Source organism: Natrix helvetica (genome assembly GCF_964273705.1).
Source record: "Natrix helvetica genome assembly, chromosome: 1".
Classification (NCBI taxonomy): Eukaryota; Metazoa; Chordata; class Lepidosauria; order Squamata; family Natricidae; genus Natrix; species Natrix helvetica.
In genome coordinates, this window is record NC_138548.1 from 107097966 (window position 1) to 107116913 (window position 18948).

At 42.3% G+C, this 18948-nt stretch overlaps 2 protein-coding genes across 7 annotated transcripts in view; both read right to left on the bottom strand.

Moving 5' to 3' along the window:
* Positions 1 to 217: 217 nt before the first annotated feature.
* On the bottom strand, positions 218 to 3267 carry KCNJ11 (potassium inwardly rectifying channel subfamily J member 11). Its single transcript, XM_081936455.1, has one exon. The coding sequence runs from the start codon at positions 3137 to 3139 to the stop codon at positions 1928 to 1930; it is 1212 nt and encodes a 403-aa protein (XP_081792581.1). The 5' UTR covers positions 3140 to 3267; the 3' UTR covers positions 218 to 1927.
* A 2433-nt stretch (positions 3268 to 5700) lies between these two features.
* ABCC8 (ATP binding cassette subfamily C member 8) overlaps positions 5701 to 18948 on the bottom strand; it is a 74514-nt gene continuing 61266 nt past the window's right edge. For 2 of the 6 annotated variants that reach the window (XM_081935751.1, XM_081935750.1), the window contains 8 exons: positions 18536 to 18656; positions 18254 to 18384; positions 13189 to 13267; positions 9991 to 10099; positions 9195 to 9298; positions 7401 to 7534; positions 7198 to 7260; positions 5701 to 6567 (listed from right to left, as the gene is read on the bottom strand). In XM_081935751.1, coding sequence (XP_081791877.1) covers positions 6430 to 6567; positions 7198 to 7260; positions 7401 to 7534; positions 9195 to 9298; positions 9991 to 10099; positions 13189 to 13267; positions 18254 to 18384; positions 18536 to 18656 — 879 coding nt within the window. In that variant the 3' untranslated portion in view covers positions 5701 to 6429. Of the gene's footprint in view, positions 6568 to 7197; positions 7261 to 7400; positions 7535 to 9194; positions 9299 to 9990; positions 10100 to 13188; positions 13268 to 18253; positions 18385 to 18531; positions 18670 to 18948 lie in introns of those variants that run through there. The other 4 variants (XM_081935752.1, XR_014173821.1, XR_014173822.1 and 1 more) reach the window with 4 other exon arrangements.

Sequence of the window (18948 nt, forward strand, 5' to 3'; positions counted from 1 at the left end):
AAACTATTTAACAATAACTAAAAAGAGGCATATTGTAGACTGAAAAGATCATCTGGGAAATTAAGAGTGCACATATCCCTAGAACAAAATGGCACAAATGCAGAAATTGTAAACATGACATATAAAAATAGTCAATTATACTAAACCACATGATCTTAATCGCAAACCATATAATGTTAATAGCACACACTTTAATATTTTTTAAACAAATGCACTTTTTATTTTTGGATTATTGGTCTATAAAATTAACATGGTTATGCCACTTTATTCCATGTTACAGACATTTCTGATTTACTGATGACATAAAAATATTGCCTTATTATTACAAGTAAAAACTAAGGCATGCAATTATAGTTAAATGTATACATGCTAATTTTAAATACATTAAGACTTTATCTTTGGAGTTCAATGCATATAGTATGCGATTTGGTAAATAAAGTAACACCTCTTTTGATAACATCACCATGCGTAATCCTTAACTTACTTAACTTACTTGCGATAAATTATGGAATTTAATGTCTCTAATCTTTGTACATCTATTAGATTAATTAAGTTCCTAACCTATTCTGGTTAATTGCCCCCACCCCAGTATGTTCTGATTCTGTACCAATTCATAAAACTTATATTTATTTTATTTTTAGCCTGCTTTCACTCCAAAGAGACAAGGCAGCATAGATAGAACTCAGTGAGGTAGGTATGGCTACAGCAAAAGTCACTGGCCCAGGGTTAGCAGGGGGTTTCATGGATAAGTACAATTTGAATCTTGGTTCTCCCTCATCCAAGTCCAAAATTGCAGGGTTTTTAAAAACAAAAACATTAATTAAAATAAGTAAAATTTGATGCAAACTTATTAAATGATGTCATTTGATAGAGATGGGAATTCACATGACAGCTAGGATTACATTTGTCAACCCTACTGCTTCTATTTGTCAGTGAATATTATCGGAACTGAAAACGAGAAAGATCAAACCAGTTGGTTACCCAGTATTCTTTCCTTAAAAATATCTGTATTTTTTCAAATGTTGTCCTTTTTCAAAAAACTGTTAAGATCAATTTTCAGCTATAACGTTCAAACAGAAGGGTCTACTCCTGCAGGTAAGTTACATAAAAGTGCCCCACATTAATTCAATATTATTCATACAAGTAATATACAGCGTTTTACAGTAAAAAAACGTTTGGGGTAGCAGCAAAGGGTGACTATGACATTCTAAACCCGCTGAAGTTAAAATCCTGTATTCAGTGAATTAAAAGTAAGTCCCTCTAAACTCAGTGGACCTTATTTTTGAGTAGATCTGGATAGGATTGTACTACTCAGAAATTCATTTTTTGTTTTGCAGATCACAACCCTGACTGCTTTTCCTCCTAATTATCTAATTAAAAAAAATATTTTTCCATGTATGTCCTAACACAACATGTGGAATTAACTTTATTATATCACCTATTGCATACCATAAGCCATTATACCTCCTAATATACTGGCGATAAAAGGAAGCATGCAGTTATCATTTATGAATTGAATCAATACATGTATTCATTCAGTATAGCATCGCCACATCAATGGGCACTCTTGCACCTATACTGTCTTTTCGTAAGTATAAATAGCTGATTACAGTATTAGCGCCTTTTCATTGTGGAAAAAGAAACAATTCAATCCCAAACATAGAAAATAATTTCTCAAGGGAAAAAAAAAGAGATGTCTATCTTTTGGGGAGATTTACCTATCTCAAGTGCAAATACAGTACATAAGAAAGCTGAAGAAAGCTTTATGCATGCTCAGTTTTCCTGATGTTACCCTGAGTCACACACTTCGTCTTGCAGCACAAACATTAAATACAGTCCATACACCGATGGGACCAACCTGAAAAACGAAACCGAGGCTGCCTCCATGTCTCTTATGCCTGCTGTCACAGGCAAGTCCACAGAGTTGTCACAAGGTCTCCTCAGATATGGTAAATTTGGGCTTTAACTTAACAGACCTTTTTCTGATGGTGCCTTTGGGTGACAAAGAAATAGTGTCCATGATACTCCGGTCTTCTTCCAGTTGTTTGGCTGTGCAGTTTGGAGTGGGCACCTTCACCGTGTTGCCAAACTTTGAATAGTCTACAGAGTATTGTCCATCCTCCTCCGTCACGATAGGCACAAACCTCTGGCCCCAAAGTATTTCATCCGCTAGGTAGGAGGTCCTGGCTTGGGTGGTGATGCCTGTGGTTTCCACCACCCCTTCAAGGATGACAATCACCTCCAGGTCCTCGTGGTGAGTGAGGCTGGCGGGGGCTACTTCGTACAGGGGGCTCTTCTTGTCTATCACGTGGTAAATGATGAGCGGGGAGACCAGGAAGATGCTATTGCCTCCCACCGGGTTCTCCATCTGGATCTCGATCTGGTTGAGGGGCATCACTTCGCCCTCCTGGCTGGTGGTCTTCTTCACCACCTCCATGCGGATGCTGGCGCTGATGATCATGCTCTTGCGCAGGTCGCCCACGCGCAGCATGAAGCAGAGCTTCCCCCCGCGGAGCGCGATCACGGCGTGCTTGCTGAAGATGAGCGTCTCGGCGCGGTGGTGCGCCTGCGAGGTCTTCATGAAAATGCAGCCCAGCATGATGGCGTTGATCAGCAGCCCCACGATGTTCTGCATGATGAGGATGAGGATGGCGAGGGGGCATTCTTCGGTCACCATGCGGCCCCCGAAGCCGATGGTCACCTGCACCTCGATGGAGAAGAGGAAGGCGGAGGTGAAGGAATGGATGTCGGTGACGCAGGGCACAAAGCGGGCCGCCGCCGCCGCCTCCCGATCCCCGAGCCCGGCTTGAAGGCGCAGCTTCTGGGTGTTGTGGTCCAGGTCCCCGTGGGCGAAGGCGATGAGCCACCAGATCATAGCGAAGAGCAGCCAGCTGCACAGGAAGGTCATGGTGAAGATGATCAGCGTGTGGGGCCACTTCAGGTCCACCAGGGTGGTGAAGACGTCCTGCAGGAAGCGGCCCTGCTCCCGGATGTTCTTGTGCGCCACATTGCACGCCCCGTTTTTGCCCACGAACCTGGCCCGACGCTCCCGGGTCCGGTGCCGCGTGTGATCCGGGACATCCTCGGCCAGTCGGGTCAGCACGTACTCCTCAGGGATGATCCCCTTCCTGGAAAGCATGATTGGCGTAGGCTACACCCCCTCCCACCACTACCACCACCGACCCTGCCCCGGCTACGGCCACGTGCCCGCCACCGCTGCAGGGACGCCAGCCAGCGGAGCCCCAAGGCCTCTTCGCCGGCGCTCGCGCTGCCCTGGTCCGATTCCCCTTCTCCGCCCCGACAGTCCCGGCGAGCGCCGTCCGCTCCCCCCCTCCCCGCTTCCCCAGCTGCGCACGCCAATCACAGCTCGCTTCTACTTTGGCGAGGCGGCGGCCTTTCGTGAGTTGCTCCTGAGAGCGACGGGCGGAAAGCCAACTAAGGGGTCGTCCGGCTTTTGGAGAAAACCCCATGCAACGGGTCGACAGGTGGCGACTCCATGCAAGGAGTCGTCAGCCAGAGACAAATGGAGTCGGCAGGGGGCGCTCTCGCGCCAGGAAATCCCAGCACGAAGGTTTCCCCCGGGATCAGCGCAGACAGAACTCCTAGATGGCAGAGTGCCGCCCGCCGCGAAGTGTCGGTGGGTTGGAAAAGGTTTTCATTCTTTCCCTCAAAAGCAACCTCAGCGGCCAAACATTAGAATAGAATAACAGAGTTGGCCTTGGAGGTCTTCTAGTCCAAGCCCCTGCTAGGCAGGAAACCCTACACCACTTCAGACAAATGGTTATCCAACATCTTAAAAGCTTACAGTGTTGGGGCATTCACAACTTCTGGAGGCAAGCTGTTCCACTGATTAATTGTTCTAACTGTCAGGAAATTTCTCCTCTGTTCTAAGTTGTTTCTCTCCTTGATTAGTTTCCACCCATTGCTTCTTGTTCTACCCTCAGGTGCTTTCGAGAATAACTTGACTCCCTCTTCTTTGTGGCAACCCCTGAGTTATTGGAACATTGTTATCATGACACTCCAGTCCTTCTTTTCATTAAACTAGACATACCCAGTTCCTGCAACTGGTCTTCATTTGTTTTAGCTTTCAGTCCCCTAGATGTATGGTCTATTAAAGGAGACTGTGTAAATAATTAGGACGTTGCCTGACTCTCATCTTCGGTAAGAAGATAGAAGTGAGATTTTCTTTAACTATATTCTCCTAAAAAAGGGATATAAACTCTGTGGGTGAAGTTGATCTGCAGGTAAATACAATATTTCTATTACAGCTATTCACACAATATTTTTTTTGGCAAAACAAGGCAGCATATGTACCTAACGCTCCTCCTTCCTTTCTTTGCCCACAACAACCCTATCAAGTAATTGGCCAAAGTCACCCAGGTGGCTTTCATGCCTAAGAGAGGACTAGAACCTCTAGTCACCTGTGTTGTAGCCCAACATCTTAGCCCCTGTACCAAACTGGATCTCAATGATGCATAACCTAAATATTACACTTTCACAAAGATTGCCTATTTAGAGTTAGAGCCTGCCTTTCCTTCAGGAGCTCACGATGTTGACCATCAAATACCTTCTGTTCTTTTTCTCTGCAACCACCATCCTGTGAGGTGTGTTGGGGTAGTTGAACAAATATCCTAGAAACTGAGTGATTCTGGGATAATGCAGAATATTTACTCTTCACCCCTTGATTTTCTTCTGACAGCTTGTGGGTTTTAAAATCAGCACATTTTCCTCTTTGTCTTTCCATGGCTTGACAGAATCTCTACTTTATATTTTTCTGTGCCAGGCAGCAGGTGGGTTCTGACAGACCAAGTGTGCTCTCTCAGGCAGGCAGAATCTCCCCCAACACGTGCATGCTTATTTATTTCTTAGCGCTTAACCAAGTTTAATATGGGATGCAAATACAGTGAAATGTCACATTTCTGTCACATTTAGGAAATAATGTACTGTGCTGGCAAAGTGTGTATAAAAAGGATAGAAACCTGTGGTTGGAAAACACAGCATTCAGGCTCATGGGTCTACTGGAAAATGAGTCAACCTTGAAGGGAACTATGGTATAATCTTAAAGAGGAAGGATATACGATACATTTATTTGAATTGCTTCAAAGAAGATTGGAAGCTGGTCCTTTATTTGTTTTCTTTTCTTTTTTCTTTGCTGTTTTTCTTTTATGCCTATTTTTACTATTGCATAATACCTTTAATAAAAATTATTTTAAAAATGGATAAATCTTCTGTCCATACTAATGGCACATGTTTTTACATATTTAGGAACCATAAAGGTTTTGATAGAAAGAATTTAAAATTGAAATACAGAGATTTTAAAATCATAAGAAGTGTGAAGACTGAAATTTAACATGCCACATGATTACCACTGGTCAATTATGCAAAATGTTAGTAAGCTATAGAATGCATATTTGACAATTATAATCTGTACTGTTTTATTACATGAGCTAAATTAATAGGAGATAATTGTTCAGTTTTTGGCATGTCATGTCTGTTTCTGTGTACCAGATTTTGTGTTATATTTTCATTTAACTGCTTTTGACAAGTAAAGCTGCCAGTGGCTTGAAGTCTCAATAACTTGTGAAATAATTTTATGTTAAATTTGTCTATTATCCTGCCAACATGTACAGGTAGTCTTCAAACCCTGTAGTTCAAAGTTACAATGCACTGAAAAAAGTGACTTATGACCATTTTTCATCTTTATGATCATTGCAGCATCCTCATGGTCACAAGATCAAAATTCAGATGCTGGGCAATTGGTTCGTATTCATGACTGTTGTTGTATTCCAAGGTCATGTAGTCACCTTTTGTGACCTTCTGACAAGCAAAATCAATGGGGAAATCCAGATTCACTTAACAACCCGTGTTATTAACTTGACAACTGCTGTGTTTCACTTAACTGTGGCAAGAAAGGTCGTAAAATGGGCAAAACTCAACAAATGTCTTAGTTAGCAAGATAAATTTTGGGCTTAATTGTGGTTGTAACCCAAGGACTACCTGTATTCCATATCCGTGTGATGATATTCAAATGTACATAATGTACATGACTACAGGTGTAGTTACAGAATTATTTTGCTGGCATAGTTTTCACCTGTTAGAGAGAGACATGGCTTAATGTAAGGTGTTAACTTTTAACATCTGGCAGAGCATTAATTTAAATATCTCATCATGCAAACTTGATTCTATTTATTTTTAAATTTTTGATTATTTATGAAACTTGGAGATAAAACGGGAAAATATATATGTCAGTAGCTCCTACTGGAAAAGTAAGATGCTCACACTTAAAAAGTAAAGTAATTGTATTTTATTTCTCAAGAACTTATAGACTAAGCTTTTTGTTATTAAATATTTTTATTTACAGATTTTTACATAATTAGAAAATTGATAATAAAACTGTCCTTTCAACTTGTTTAATCACTTATATTGCATCTATTTGTCTGCTTGAACAAAAGAAGCAAACACACTGCCTTCTTTTTCCAGCAGAACTTCTGGTTTGTCATATTCCAAAATAACGCCTCTCTTCATGACAATAATCATATCAGCATTTAGAATAGTGTGCACCCGGTGCTGTAGGACAAACAGATATGGTTAAAATTTTAATTGCAACATATAACTATTTCCGAAAGATACAAAGTCTTCTCCAATTAAATATCTTTCATTTATTTTGGGATGCAGGCCCCATAACTGCCAAATAGAATGATCATTATTCTATTCAAAATACACATTTCATAAAATAATATACTATTTTGGATGAAAATATTTTTTACGCTGGCATGCAAGTTGTTATCACTTTATTTTCATGAAACCACATAATATACTCACTTCACAGAGAATCTTATACTAGATTTGTTTATGAAATCAAAAAGGTAGTCTTGGTTTGTTATTGTTAAAGAACAAGATAACTTTAATCTCTACAGTGTTAGGTTAATTCTGTTTTCATATTATTAATTTGCTTGTTGACTTTATATTATTTTATTGGTTGCATTGCTGGAAAGATATAAAATTAGTCAGCCATATTCCATTGCTGTGTCCATTTACAGAGAATTATGGACAATTTGGTTCCTTATTGATTTGCAAATGTGTCCATATAAAGTGCAATAAAAGGGATACTGCTTTTGAAGCAGGAAATAGTTACAAATCAGCAGGCTCAGAGTTACAAATCGATAACATTTCAGCAGTAAAATATAATCTACTTACTGCAATTGTCACTACTGTACGATCAGCAAAGGCAGTCATTGCAACCTTCTGAAGAATGTTTTCCTACATAAGTAGATAACATGTTTATATTAATTAATGAAATCCCTTATATACATGGAAACACTGAGCAGTATTTCAGTAATCAGTAAAGAATTTTGCCTCCTTATAAAACCATTATGGAACGTTTGAATCCCTGAACTTACAGTTGCCATATCAATAGACGCTGTGGCTTCATCCATGATTAAGATACTTGTTTTCCGTACAAATGCTCTGGCTAAGCAGAACAGCTGTCTTTGCCCTTGGCTGAAATTTTCTCCACCTTCTGTGACTATTGCATCTGATTAAAACAAATATTTAGAAAAGGAAGGTCACAAGGAAAATCATGGATATCTCCCTTATACCAATTCATCACTCTTAAGTCTCACTTTCTCATACACAAACATTACTTATATTATGCAACCCTGTATTCCTGAATATGTTATTTCCATTTAATTTCCAAATTCATATATTATGTTCCTCTGTTCCCTATAGCCACACACACAATTACACTATTTGTGTAGATACAGATCTCTTCGACCAACATGCAAAACCACAACTAACAGACACATGGCCGGGGACTGAGATTACAACGATCTGTTTTGCCTCCTTTGTTTTGTTTTCTCCCTATCCCTGCAAGTATTCTTTTCACTTCTGTCTTATGAAGGGAGAAATGAACTCCAAATTTCAGCTGACAGGATGGGCTTGAAATGCAGTTAATAGACATCTTACTTCACTGCTTCTTGGACCCATTGAGGATACTGTCATCCCATTGCATCATGACAAGTGCAATGGATAGAGGATTTCATGCCCCAGTAACATTTTAATTTAATGGCTGCTATTCATTCTAAGCTTCAAGGCAGTCCAAAAGCCATTGCAGATATCATTGCTAGGATTCTAAGGAGAAGCACCCAGGCTCTGATTTTCAGACTTGGCTACCTACACGCTCGCAGATCCAATTCATGATAATTGCCTATGAGCTACCAGGTGCAACTGAATTCATAGATTCTTGGATATTACATCCTTAAATGCTTTTGAGCCCAAGTATTTAAGAAGGAGAATGGCCTGTTGATGTAATAAATGTGGGACAGGGACTTCTTGATGGCAGCTCTTTGACTATTGTAGAATGTAAGTATCCACTCCTATCCTAGAAGAATGAAATATTTTGAGATATATTAAAGGGGCTGAATATTATATTTTCCTAAAGGAGAAACATGCTCTTGGAAAGCAGCCCTCACCTTTCTTAATAGCTCCAGCAGGACTGGGCCAGCATATTTACAAAACAAAAGACCTTCAGCTCCAGGGTGATGGAATTAAGACAAGCTCCTTCAGGACATAATAGGATTAGCCCTCTACCATCTAGCAGCAGAGCTCACCACATGTCACAACAAGCCCCTTCACTGCATTACCCAACAAGCTTCAACCAAGCCTGGGACTCAGACAGCCTACAAAGTTAGCAGTGATCCCTACAGCAGCCAGTAGCCTGCATAAGAACAGGAAGCTCAAGGGCAAGGCCCAAGAGAGGGTATACGTAACCCTCACTCTCCACTCCATGTGATCAGCTTCACCAGGACCATGTGATGGTTCTGCTTCATTAAACCATATTTCCAATCAGCCTCCATATTTCCAGTGTCTTTCTCCCTACTTGAACCAGATGGATATTTCTTACAACACTATGAAGCTTCTTCCTTTAGGAAACATAGTGCCTCCCCAAAAGTAAATCTTCAGATAAAACTGAACAATGGTAACATGGCCAGACTTTGAGAATATAGCTTGATCACGTGACTGTATTACTTTGAAATTATGTTTATAGTATCAACCATTTTCTGGAGAAATACATTTTTAAAGAAAATGAGCAAATTATAAATACAGTTAGCATTTGTAGTCTCTATCTAAAACAGCTCAAATTCAAGTAGAAATGTTTTAAGTGCTGGTTTCTCCACAGTTAAAGGAATTATTACCTAGTCCCCCAGGTAAAGCTTTCACCACATGTTTCAGTTGTGCTATTTCCAATGCTTCCCATAAGGTGCTGTCAGTGCATTTCTTTTCTGGATCCAAGTTAAATCTGCAAAAATAAAAATGACTAAAGAGATTCACATTTGTCTGCATTTTTGTTAAACTGTAGAGAACACAATATATTATTAATAGTTATGTGTCTTATTTTAATGCAAGGTATGGGTCTAGAAAATTGAACATTTTTTAAATGTAGCCATATAACCACCATAGAGATACATTCTCTGCAGAGGTTGTAGTGGGATAGGATTAACAAAAGCCTAAGAACAACATCATCAAATGAAGAAATACATTTATAAAAATGCACAAAAATAAGCACATATCACTGTGTTTATTTTATGTGCTATAAAAACTGCTTCTTTGGATAGGAATTAAGCAAAATGAATACTCATTTTGTATTATAAATTATAAATATGCATTCAGATAAGCAAAAGAAACAATTAAGACTCATATTCTTATAGTAAAATTTAGCAGAACATCATTTAAAATAAACTTCAAGAAGAGGCACATATAGAAAAGTTAAAACACTTTTTTTGAGCCACTTGTGAACTATGGAACCAAGGGTTGGTAGATCACAGTCTCAATCAAAAATGCATCAAAGCATTAAAATTTTCTCCCATTTCTTTCATGTTCTTCTTTATCTATTGATATTAATGGAAGAGCAACTTCCATCAGCAATTAATTATGTTTTTGCATATGATTCTTTATCCTAACTGAGACAAATTTGGTCATTGGAACAGTTACCTGATTGTGCCACTGAACAAAACGGGGTCTTGAAGAATAATTGACAATCTGGATCTCAGAGTTTGTAAAGGAAGCTTGGCAATGTCTATGCCATCTATAATGATCCTTCCTGTGGTTATTTTTTAAAAAAACACCCAAAAGTTAATACTGTTAATCATATTTTCTAATTATATGAGATTATACCGATGGTAAATACATGCATATCACAGAACAATAATTTATTCAATTAACTTGGAATGCTCTTATAGCTATAATTATTTTGATTATTCTTTATGCCATTGAGAATTATTTGATATACAAGACTGGAAAGTCAGAGCATGTTTGTGCCCTATTATCAATTAAAATGAAGAAATGGAAGCATGACATATCTTTTATCTAGAGAGCTATGGGTTGCTTAATATAAAGCAATGCATGATCCCGCCAAATTAAATGTTTTTAAAGCTTCGTAAGTCTCAGAAACAGAAAATTCTGATTTGGATCAGTGCAACGAGAAAAGTTTCATTCCAAGTGAATGGTGATATCAAGATTGTTGCTGTTGTTGTTTTTTAATCCTGAAAATGCTGATGCTTGCATTATTTGTGTATAAGCATCTAAAGGATGAAACAAATCAATTTTTTCAGAAAATGAAAACCAAGATTTCATTCAGGACTGGAACGTGTGCATGAAATGTCAAAGATGGATCCAAAGGTGAATGAATGTCATGATGCTAAAATGAGTGGATTAAGTCATAAAAGCAGCACTGCAGTATTTATTGATAATCCTGGCCATTAAGAAAGAAGTGAAACCAAGCGGTTGTGCATACACCTGCACATGGAAAGAGCTAAGACCAATTTCTGAAACAGCTGCAGAAATGGGAATCATGCGGTTACTTTGATTTGAGAAAAAATAAAGATCAAAGGCCATGAGACTATCTGCTGTAAAGAACTTATTTTAAATGTTTTATACAACCAAGAAATAATTGCAGGTGAATTGCACATCTTTGAAAAAAAGAGCATGAAGTGATGGGTCTAATTAGTAATGATCCTGGCCCCTTTTTCCACCAGCAGTTAAAGGATGGGAATCAGCTAATCTTGATTTGATTTTAACTAACAGGTAAGGCTTAGTAGATAACGCAGAAGGAAAATAGGGAAAACCTGACCTCATGAACTTGAAATCCTGGATTTTAAGGGGAAATGAAGCCAAGTGAAAACAAATACTTTGAAATTTTTAAAAATACATTTGAATAAACTATGATAAATAGGATTCCATAGCACAGGGGTGTCAAACACTGCAAGTCTTTAAGAAGATGTTGGATAGCTATTTGTCTGAAACGGTATAGGGTTTCCTGCCTAGGCAGGGGGTTGGACTAGAAGACCTCCAAGGTCCCTTCCAACTCTACTATTGTATTATTGTATTGTAAACTCTATTTCATTGAGAGCCACATCAAGGTTGCGTTTGATCTTGGGAGGCTGGGGTGGGTGTGGCCAGCTTGACATTACTCGTGTTAGGGGTACCTGTGGTGGCCTGAGTGCTCTACCAATGAAAACAGGCTTCCGAGGTCCATTTTCAGCTGTAACAGCTTCCTGCAACCCTCTGTGTTTGAAAACAGAGCTCAGGAGGGCTGCCTGCGGGACAAGCAGGAAAGAAGGAATTCTGTTCTATACATAATTCTCTCTTAAAATGTTAATAAATTGAAGTATATGAAAATATTTTTGAGATTTAATGGAGACAAATGGAAATTTCTTCACTTCAGGAAAGTAACTCTAGTGCATAGTATAGAATAGGGCAGCGATGGCGAACCTTTTTTGGCTCGCGTGCCATAAATGGAGGGAGCACAGGGGGGTAGTGTGCAGGTGTGCCACACCCATAATGCAATGCACACCCCCCCAAGTGTGCATGCATGCACTACAGGCATTTGCTCGGAGGGTCTTTTGAACATTCTGATGGCTTGAGGGACCTTCAGGACGCTTCCCTGAAGCCTCCGGAGCAGTCAAAACGAACTTCCGAGCAAACCGGAAGTGACTTCCGGTTTGCTCGGAAGGTTGTTTTGAGCGCTCCAAAGGCTTGAGGGACCTTCAGGACACTTCCCTGAAGCCTCCGAAGCAGCCAAAACGACCCTCCGAGCAAACCGGAAGTCCATTCCCGAACTTCCGGTTTACCTGTAGGGCCGGGTTTTTGTGCTCCGGAGGCTTCAGGGAAGCTCATGAAGCCCCCGGAGGGCCTCCGGGGGGGGGGGAGGCTCTTTTCGCCCTCCCCTATAAAGGCTCTGGAGCCTGGGAAGGGCGAAAAATGGCTTTAAAAAGGGTGAACTCAGCTGGCCAGCGCGCACATGCACGCTGGCCAGCTGACAGGCAGCGTCTTGCGTGTCCTGATAAATGGCTCCGTGTGCCACCTGTGGCACGCCTGCCATAGGTTCGCCATCACTGGAACAGGGAATACTTGGCTTGGAAATAATACTTAAAAAAGAATTTAGAATTTTAATTGATCATATGCTGAACATAATAATGTAATGTGAGTAATGTAACCTACCAGTTACAAAGAAAAATGCATTTTTATTCTGCATGAATAGAAGTAGTTTCTTTCCACTGTGTTCAAGTTATTGAAATACTGAAATCTGAATCAGATGTAGAGCAGAATAAAGAGACCAAGGAGGGAACTTTATCTTATGAACAGAGGCTGAGGGATATTTGTTAAACCCTGAAAAAAGATGATGGGGAGATATGATAGCTCTTTTCAAGAACCTGAAAAGCATGACAAAGAAGAGTGAGAGTATTCTCTTATCATTTCTGCATGCATGTCAAAGGTAGTGGATCTTACATTCAGGTAGGAAAAATCCTATTTAATGTTAGAAAAGAAGGTGACCTCTTCTTTACTGGATGACCTTAAACAGAGGCTGGACAAGAATTTATCCAATTAATTTGGGTGATCTCTTCCATAACATTATTGCAATGGAATGACAGGAATGTTACATGGGCATTTTTAGCAATATACGTATGTTAAGTATTAATTAACTTTAGAAATACAAATTAGATGGTAACCCCTTGCTAATTTTGGGGCTTGAGAGAAGTAAATAGAACATAATATATTTTATGTCTTCTTGAGATATTGGGGGTTGGGGGAGAAGAATGGGCAAAAGACAGATGGTCCCTTTGTTATAAAATAAAACCAACAATGTTAAAATAAAACAAAAATGGGAGGTGTTTACTTTATCAGATTTACCTTCAAAGGCATCAACCATTCTAAAAAAGGCTAGAGAAAAGGATGACTTCCCACTGCCTGTTCTGCCACATATTCCAATCTGCAAACAAACAAAAAAATATATCTGAACTAGGAATGATATGGGTTAGTATTAAAAAGTACACAGTAGAAACATAGATTGTCAGTGGCAGGTTAGATTCTTGTGAAGATGAGAAGTTACTTTGCACTTGAAAATACTATGTAGAAAGTGCACTTATACATATCATGGATCCTTTTCACATTATTAATTAATATCACTTCAGTCTTTCTCTTTTAATTGCATAATTGCCAGAGACAAAAATTGGGAGATTATATGCAACATTACCTGTCCATGATTAGAAAGATCCCAATCTTGCTCAAATTCAAATTTGGAGAGCTGGTCCAGGAGAGGGAGGGAAAATCTATTGCATGAGGTATCATCCCAAAATGTGATCAGAGTATAGTGAACATTTAAGAACAAAATATAATTGACATATCATATGATTATAAAAAAACTTAATGAATGATTTAAAAGGTTTTTAAAAGGTGGAAGATTGATTTTTGACTAATATATTGGAAAAATAAAATCTTGACTGAAAATTTTAAAATGAAAAACAAAGATTTTTCTTAAAACAGTATATATAGTCTTGAGTGCTATATCTTGTGGGACTATAAATCTGTGCCTATTTACCGAAAACTAATTATGTAGCTAGGACTTACATCCAACTAAGAGTACAAAAGATATACAACAGAAAATACATTCGTTAGAACAATATAATCTCAGAATCATTTTTAATAGGAGGAGGGCTATCCTATGTAAGATTCATCAGTTACTTCCATTGTGTTCAGTGGAGTTTATTACCTTCAGATAACTATACATTGTCATCTATGTAGGATTCCTTTATAATATTATTATAACGTTATTACTATAATAAGAGCCAATTTGATGTTACGCTTAAGGCACCAGGATAGAAAGTGAGAGACCATGAATTCTAGTTTTGTTTTGAACATGAAGCCAACAGGGTGAGTTTGGGCCACTCACTCTCTTTCAATGCTGAGAAGGAGGCAAGTACTTAAGAATGTTGCCAAGAAAGTTATAGGCACTAATCCAGGCATTTGCCAGGACTCAAAATTAACTCAAGGGACAAAATGCTCTCTCTCTCTGTGTGTCACTATCTCCCTCCCTCCCCTGTGGGACTTCCAGATCCAGATGCAGGTGCACAGCAGGTATGGTCATCAACCAGACATTGTGGTAGAAGAAAGTTGTGGTGCTACATGTAGCGGTGCCAAATGACAGCAACATCAGACAGGGACGTGCGGTCAGGGAGGCAGGGGAGGCACAGCCTCACCTCTCTTCATGAAATAATAGTATATAATAATAATATATATTTCGTCCCATCCCTTTTACACGGCTCCTGCTAAGTTCCGGTAAGGAGAAGAACTTTTGGGGAGTGAAGAGGAAGAGGAGGGAGGAGGAGGAGGAGGAGGTGCGCGCACGGGGCGGTGCCAGCTGGGCAACCGGCGGAGGCAGGAGGGTTCTCGGAAGCGCCAATAACCTTCCTGCCTCCGCTGTACTTTGCGTGCTCCTCGCGACTGCAATAGATGTCCAGAAGTGGCAGAGGCTGTTGGGCTGGAGGCCCAAACCCTATTAGCCACAAAAGCCGCTTCTGGACATATATTGCAGTCACGTGGAGCGCGCGAAGTTCAGCAGAGGCAGGAAGGTTCTTGTCGTCCCCCAGTCGCTTTTGTGGCTTCGTCATCTGGGAGTGCCGACAACATTTCTGCCTCTGCAGCTCCCGGGCGCGGACAGACGGAGGTAGCCAGAGTGGCGCCGAGGCAGTCCGGTGGGCAAGCGACCAAGGATCAGGCTGCCTGATCCTCCATTGCTCGCTCCCTCGCTCTTTTGTCCACCCGTACTGCCTCGGCGTCGCTCTGGCTACATCTGTCCGGCCGCGTCCGGGAGCTGCGGAGGCAGAAATGTTGTCGGCACTCCTGGATGACGAAGCCACGAAAGCGACTGGGGAACGACATTCACCAGCCGCTTTCGTGGCTTCGTCATCCGGGAGTGCCGACAACATTTCTGCCTCCGCAGCTGCCGGGCGCGGCCGGACGGATGTAGCCAGAGCGACGCCGAAGCGGTCCGGGCGGACGAAAGAGCGAGCGATGGAGGATCAGGCAGCCTGATCCTCGGTCGCTCGCCCGCCGGACTGCCTCGGCGCCAATCTGGCTACCTCCGTCCGTCCGCGCCCGGGAGCTGCGGAGGCAGAAATGTTGTCGGCACTCCTGGATGACGAAGCCACGAAAGCGACTGGGGAACGACGAGAACCTTCCTGCCTCTGCTGGACTTCGCGTGCTCCTCGCGACTGCAATATACGCCCAGAAGCGGCTTTTGTGGCTAATGGGGTTTGGGCTTCCAGCCCAACAGCCCCTGCCACTTCTGGACGTCTATTGCAGTCGCGAGGAGCGTGCAAAGTCCAGCAGAGGCAGGAAGGTTCTCGTCGTTCCCCAGTCGCTTTCGAGGACTGCGGAGCGCGAGCCGGCGGAGCATGCTCAGGAAGGCGGGGAATGGGATCACGTGTGCTGGAGGCTGAGGCAGCCTCAGCCACCAGCACACGTGGTCCCATTCCCCGCCTTCCTGATGACATCACCAGCCTCACCAGTCATAAACCTCACCGCATGTCACTGATGAAGGAGTATGAAGGAGGTTGTAGAGAGTGTGGTGGCACAGCAGTTCCCACGTCACCTGGAGGAAAATGATTATCTAGACCCGTGCCAGTCCGGCTTCCGACCCGGGCACAGCACGGAGACGGCCTTGGTCGCATTGGTCGATGATCTCTGGAGGGCCAGAGATAGGGGTTGTTCCTCTATCCTGGTCCTATTAGACCTCTCGGCGGCGTTCGATACCATCGACCATGGTATCCTGTTGCACCGGCTAGAGGGGCTGGGAGTCAGGGGCACCGTTTTACGGTGGTTTGGCTCCTACCTCTCTGACCGGATGCAACGTGTGTTGGCAGGGGAGCAGAGTTCGACCCGGAGGTCACTCACATGTGGAGTGCCACAGGGATCGGTGCTCTCGCCTCTCCTGTTCAACACATACATGAAACCGCTGGGCGAGATCATCCGTGGTTTTGGGGTGGGATATCATCTGTATGCTGATGATACTCAGCTTTACATTTCCACCCCGAACCACCCCAATGAGGCCGTTGAAATGATGTCCCGGTGTTTGGAGGCCATACGGGTCTGGATGGATGGCAACCGACTAAAACTCAACCCTTCCAAGATGGAGTGGCTGTGGCTTCCGGCCCCCCGGTTCAACCAGGTGCTTCCATCTCTGGCCATTGGGGGCGTGCAACTAGCCCCCATGGAACAGGTGCGCAATTTGGGCGTCCTCCTAGATGCCCGGCTGTCCATGGATGACCATGTAACAGCCGTGGCGAGGGGGGCGTTCCATCAGGTCCGCCTGATGCGCCAATTGCGCCCCTTATTGGACCGGGATGCCCTACGCACAGTCACCCATGCGCTAGTGACGTCTCGCCTGGACTACTGCAATGCTCTCTACATGGGGCTTCCCTTGAGATGCACTCGGAGACTACAGTTGGTCCAGAACGCGGCCGCGCGGGTGATTATGGGGAGGACTAGATACTCCCCTATAACACCTCTCCTGCGCGAGCTGCACTGGCTTCCTGTGGTCTACCGAGTGCGTTTCAAGGTTTTGATTATGATCTTTAAAGCGCTTCATGGCACAGGACCTAGTTACATGCAGGATCGCATCCTGCCCCACACATCCCTACGACCAATTCGCTCACACAGAGAGGGACTTCTCCGGGTGCCGTCCGCCAAACAGTGTCGGGGGGCGACACCCAGGAACAGAGCCTTCTCTGTGATGGGCCCAGCCCTGTGGAATGACCTCCCCCGTGACATCAGGATTATTTCCGATCTCCGCTCCTTCCGTGTTCAGCTGAAGACCCACCTCTTTCAATTATCTGGCCTGGCTCAACCGTAATTTTTCATATTCCTCCTGACTGTCTTTTTAAATTTTAAATTTTTATTGTATATTGGGTTTTTATTATTGGGGTATGTTACTGGTTTTAATTGTCTAAATGTTGTAATCTATTACCTCCTCCATGCATGTATGCATGTATGTCTTTGTATATATGTATGTTTATATATGTCTTAGTGTACGCCGCCCCGAGTCCTGCCTGGAAAGGGAGCGGCTAATAAATCCAAATTTATTATTATTATTATTATGAGGAGAAGTACAAGGGCCTGAAAGAGGAACTAGAGAGTAAAAACCAAAGTGGTCCTAGTAGTAGTAAGAGTACTCAGGGCTGTAGCTCTTAAGCTGGGAGGGAGGCTCCAATAGATCCCGGGAATGACATCCGAGCTCTATCCAGAAGAGTGTAGGGCTAGGAACAGCTAAGGTACTCCCCGCAACCCTCAAACTCCCAGGTCTCTGGTAAAGAACCTGACTGAGAAAGAACCACACCACTGATGGGGTGGGAAAGTGTTGTTTTTATATTCACAGCTCTAATCTAAGGAATATGTTTCTGGAATAATTGCCTGTTTTTGTCTGCTGGATGTAGTTTTATTTAAGTTAAGTTTAATTGTTATATGGTTAGTGTACAACAGGGGTGTAAAACTCAGGGCCCGGGAGCCGGAGCCGGCTCATAGAGTGCTTAGATGTGGCCTATGGGGCCACCCTGGAAACAGCAAAGGACGGGCCCGCAGTGCCTCTGCCTATGCAAACGGAGCTCGGGGGGGGGGGGAGGCCTCTGGTAGAAGGCCATCACAGTCAATAATAGAGCTGAGCTTGCCTCCCCCAAACTCTGTTTTCTCTGGGAGAGGGTTGCAGGAGGCCATCACAGCTGAAAATGAAGCTCAGGAGCCCATTTTCACTGGCAGAGTGCTTGGGCCACCACAGACGCCCCTGACACAAGTGACATCAGGCTGGCCACACCTACCCTGGCCACACTCACCCTGGCCCCCTGAAGTCAAGCACAACCCTGATGCAGCCCTCAATGAAATCGAGTTTGACACCCCTGGTGTGCAAGATAAATATTTAGATTACCTTTTGTCCTGGAGAGATATGGGCACTGACATGTTTTAGCACAGGCTTCAGAGTACTGTCATAGCGGACACTTAAATTCTGTATTTGAATCTCCCCCTGATCAGGCCAGTTCTGAGGAATCTGCGCCGGAGCTAAGAAAAAAAAAAAAGCACACATCTGTTTGCTTGTGTGTATGTAAAGTATATTGGAACCATTGGAAGCAAACACGATTTTTTAAAAGAATACAGCACTTCATTAAATATAACTAAACAGGTTCTTCTGTAAGTCATACAACATACTCACAAAGCAGCCCTTCATAATTTTCAGCCTCCGTTTTTATAAGACCATTAAGTCTTTTCACAGCTCCCAGTTGAAGCTCCATATCAGCCAGGTTGCGAACCATCCAATTTAGGTAATTGGACACCTAAAATCAATACCTAAGTAAGATTAGTATTTGCAATGCAGATGTTAAATAGGAGATGCTTTGAAGACTATCCACCACAATTATCTGTTCCCAAAAGTAAAGGAGGATTATACTTATGCGAGAATCTGAATATTTTGTAATTCCTCCATACAAATCTATAGCAATAAGGCTGTTCATATGAATAAAATTATTGGAAATGTATATCAGCATTGTTGACCAAATCAATTTACTCAAGTTAAATTCAGCACATGCTGTTCATTTGGGAGAAAATACACATTGCATCACTTTGAAT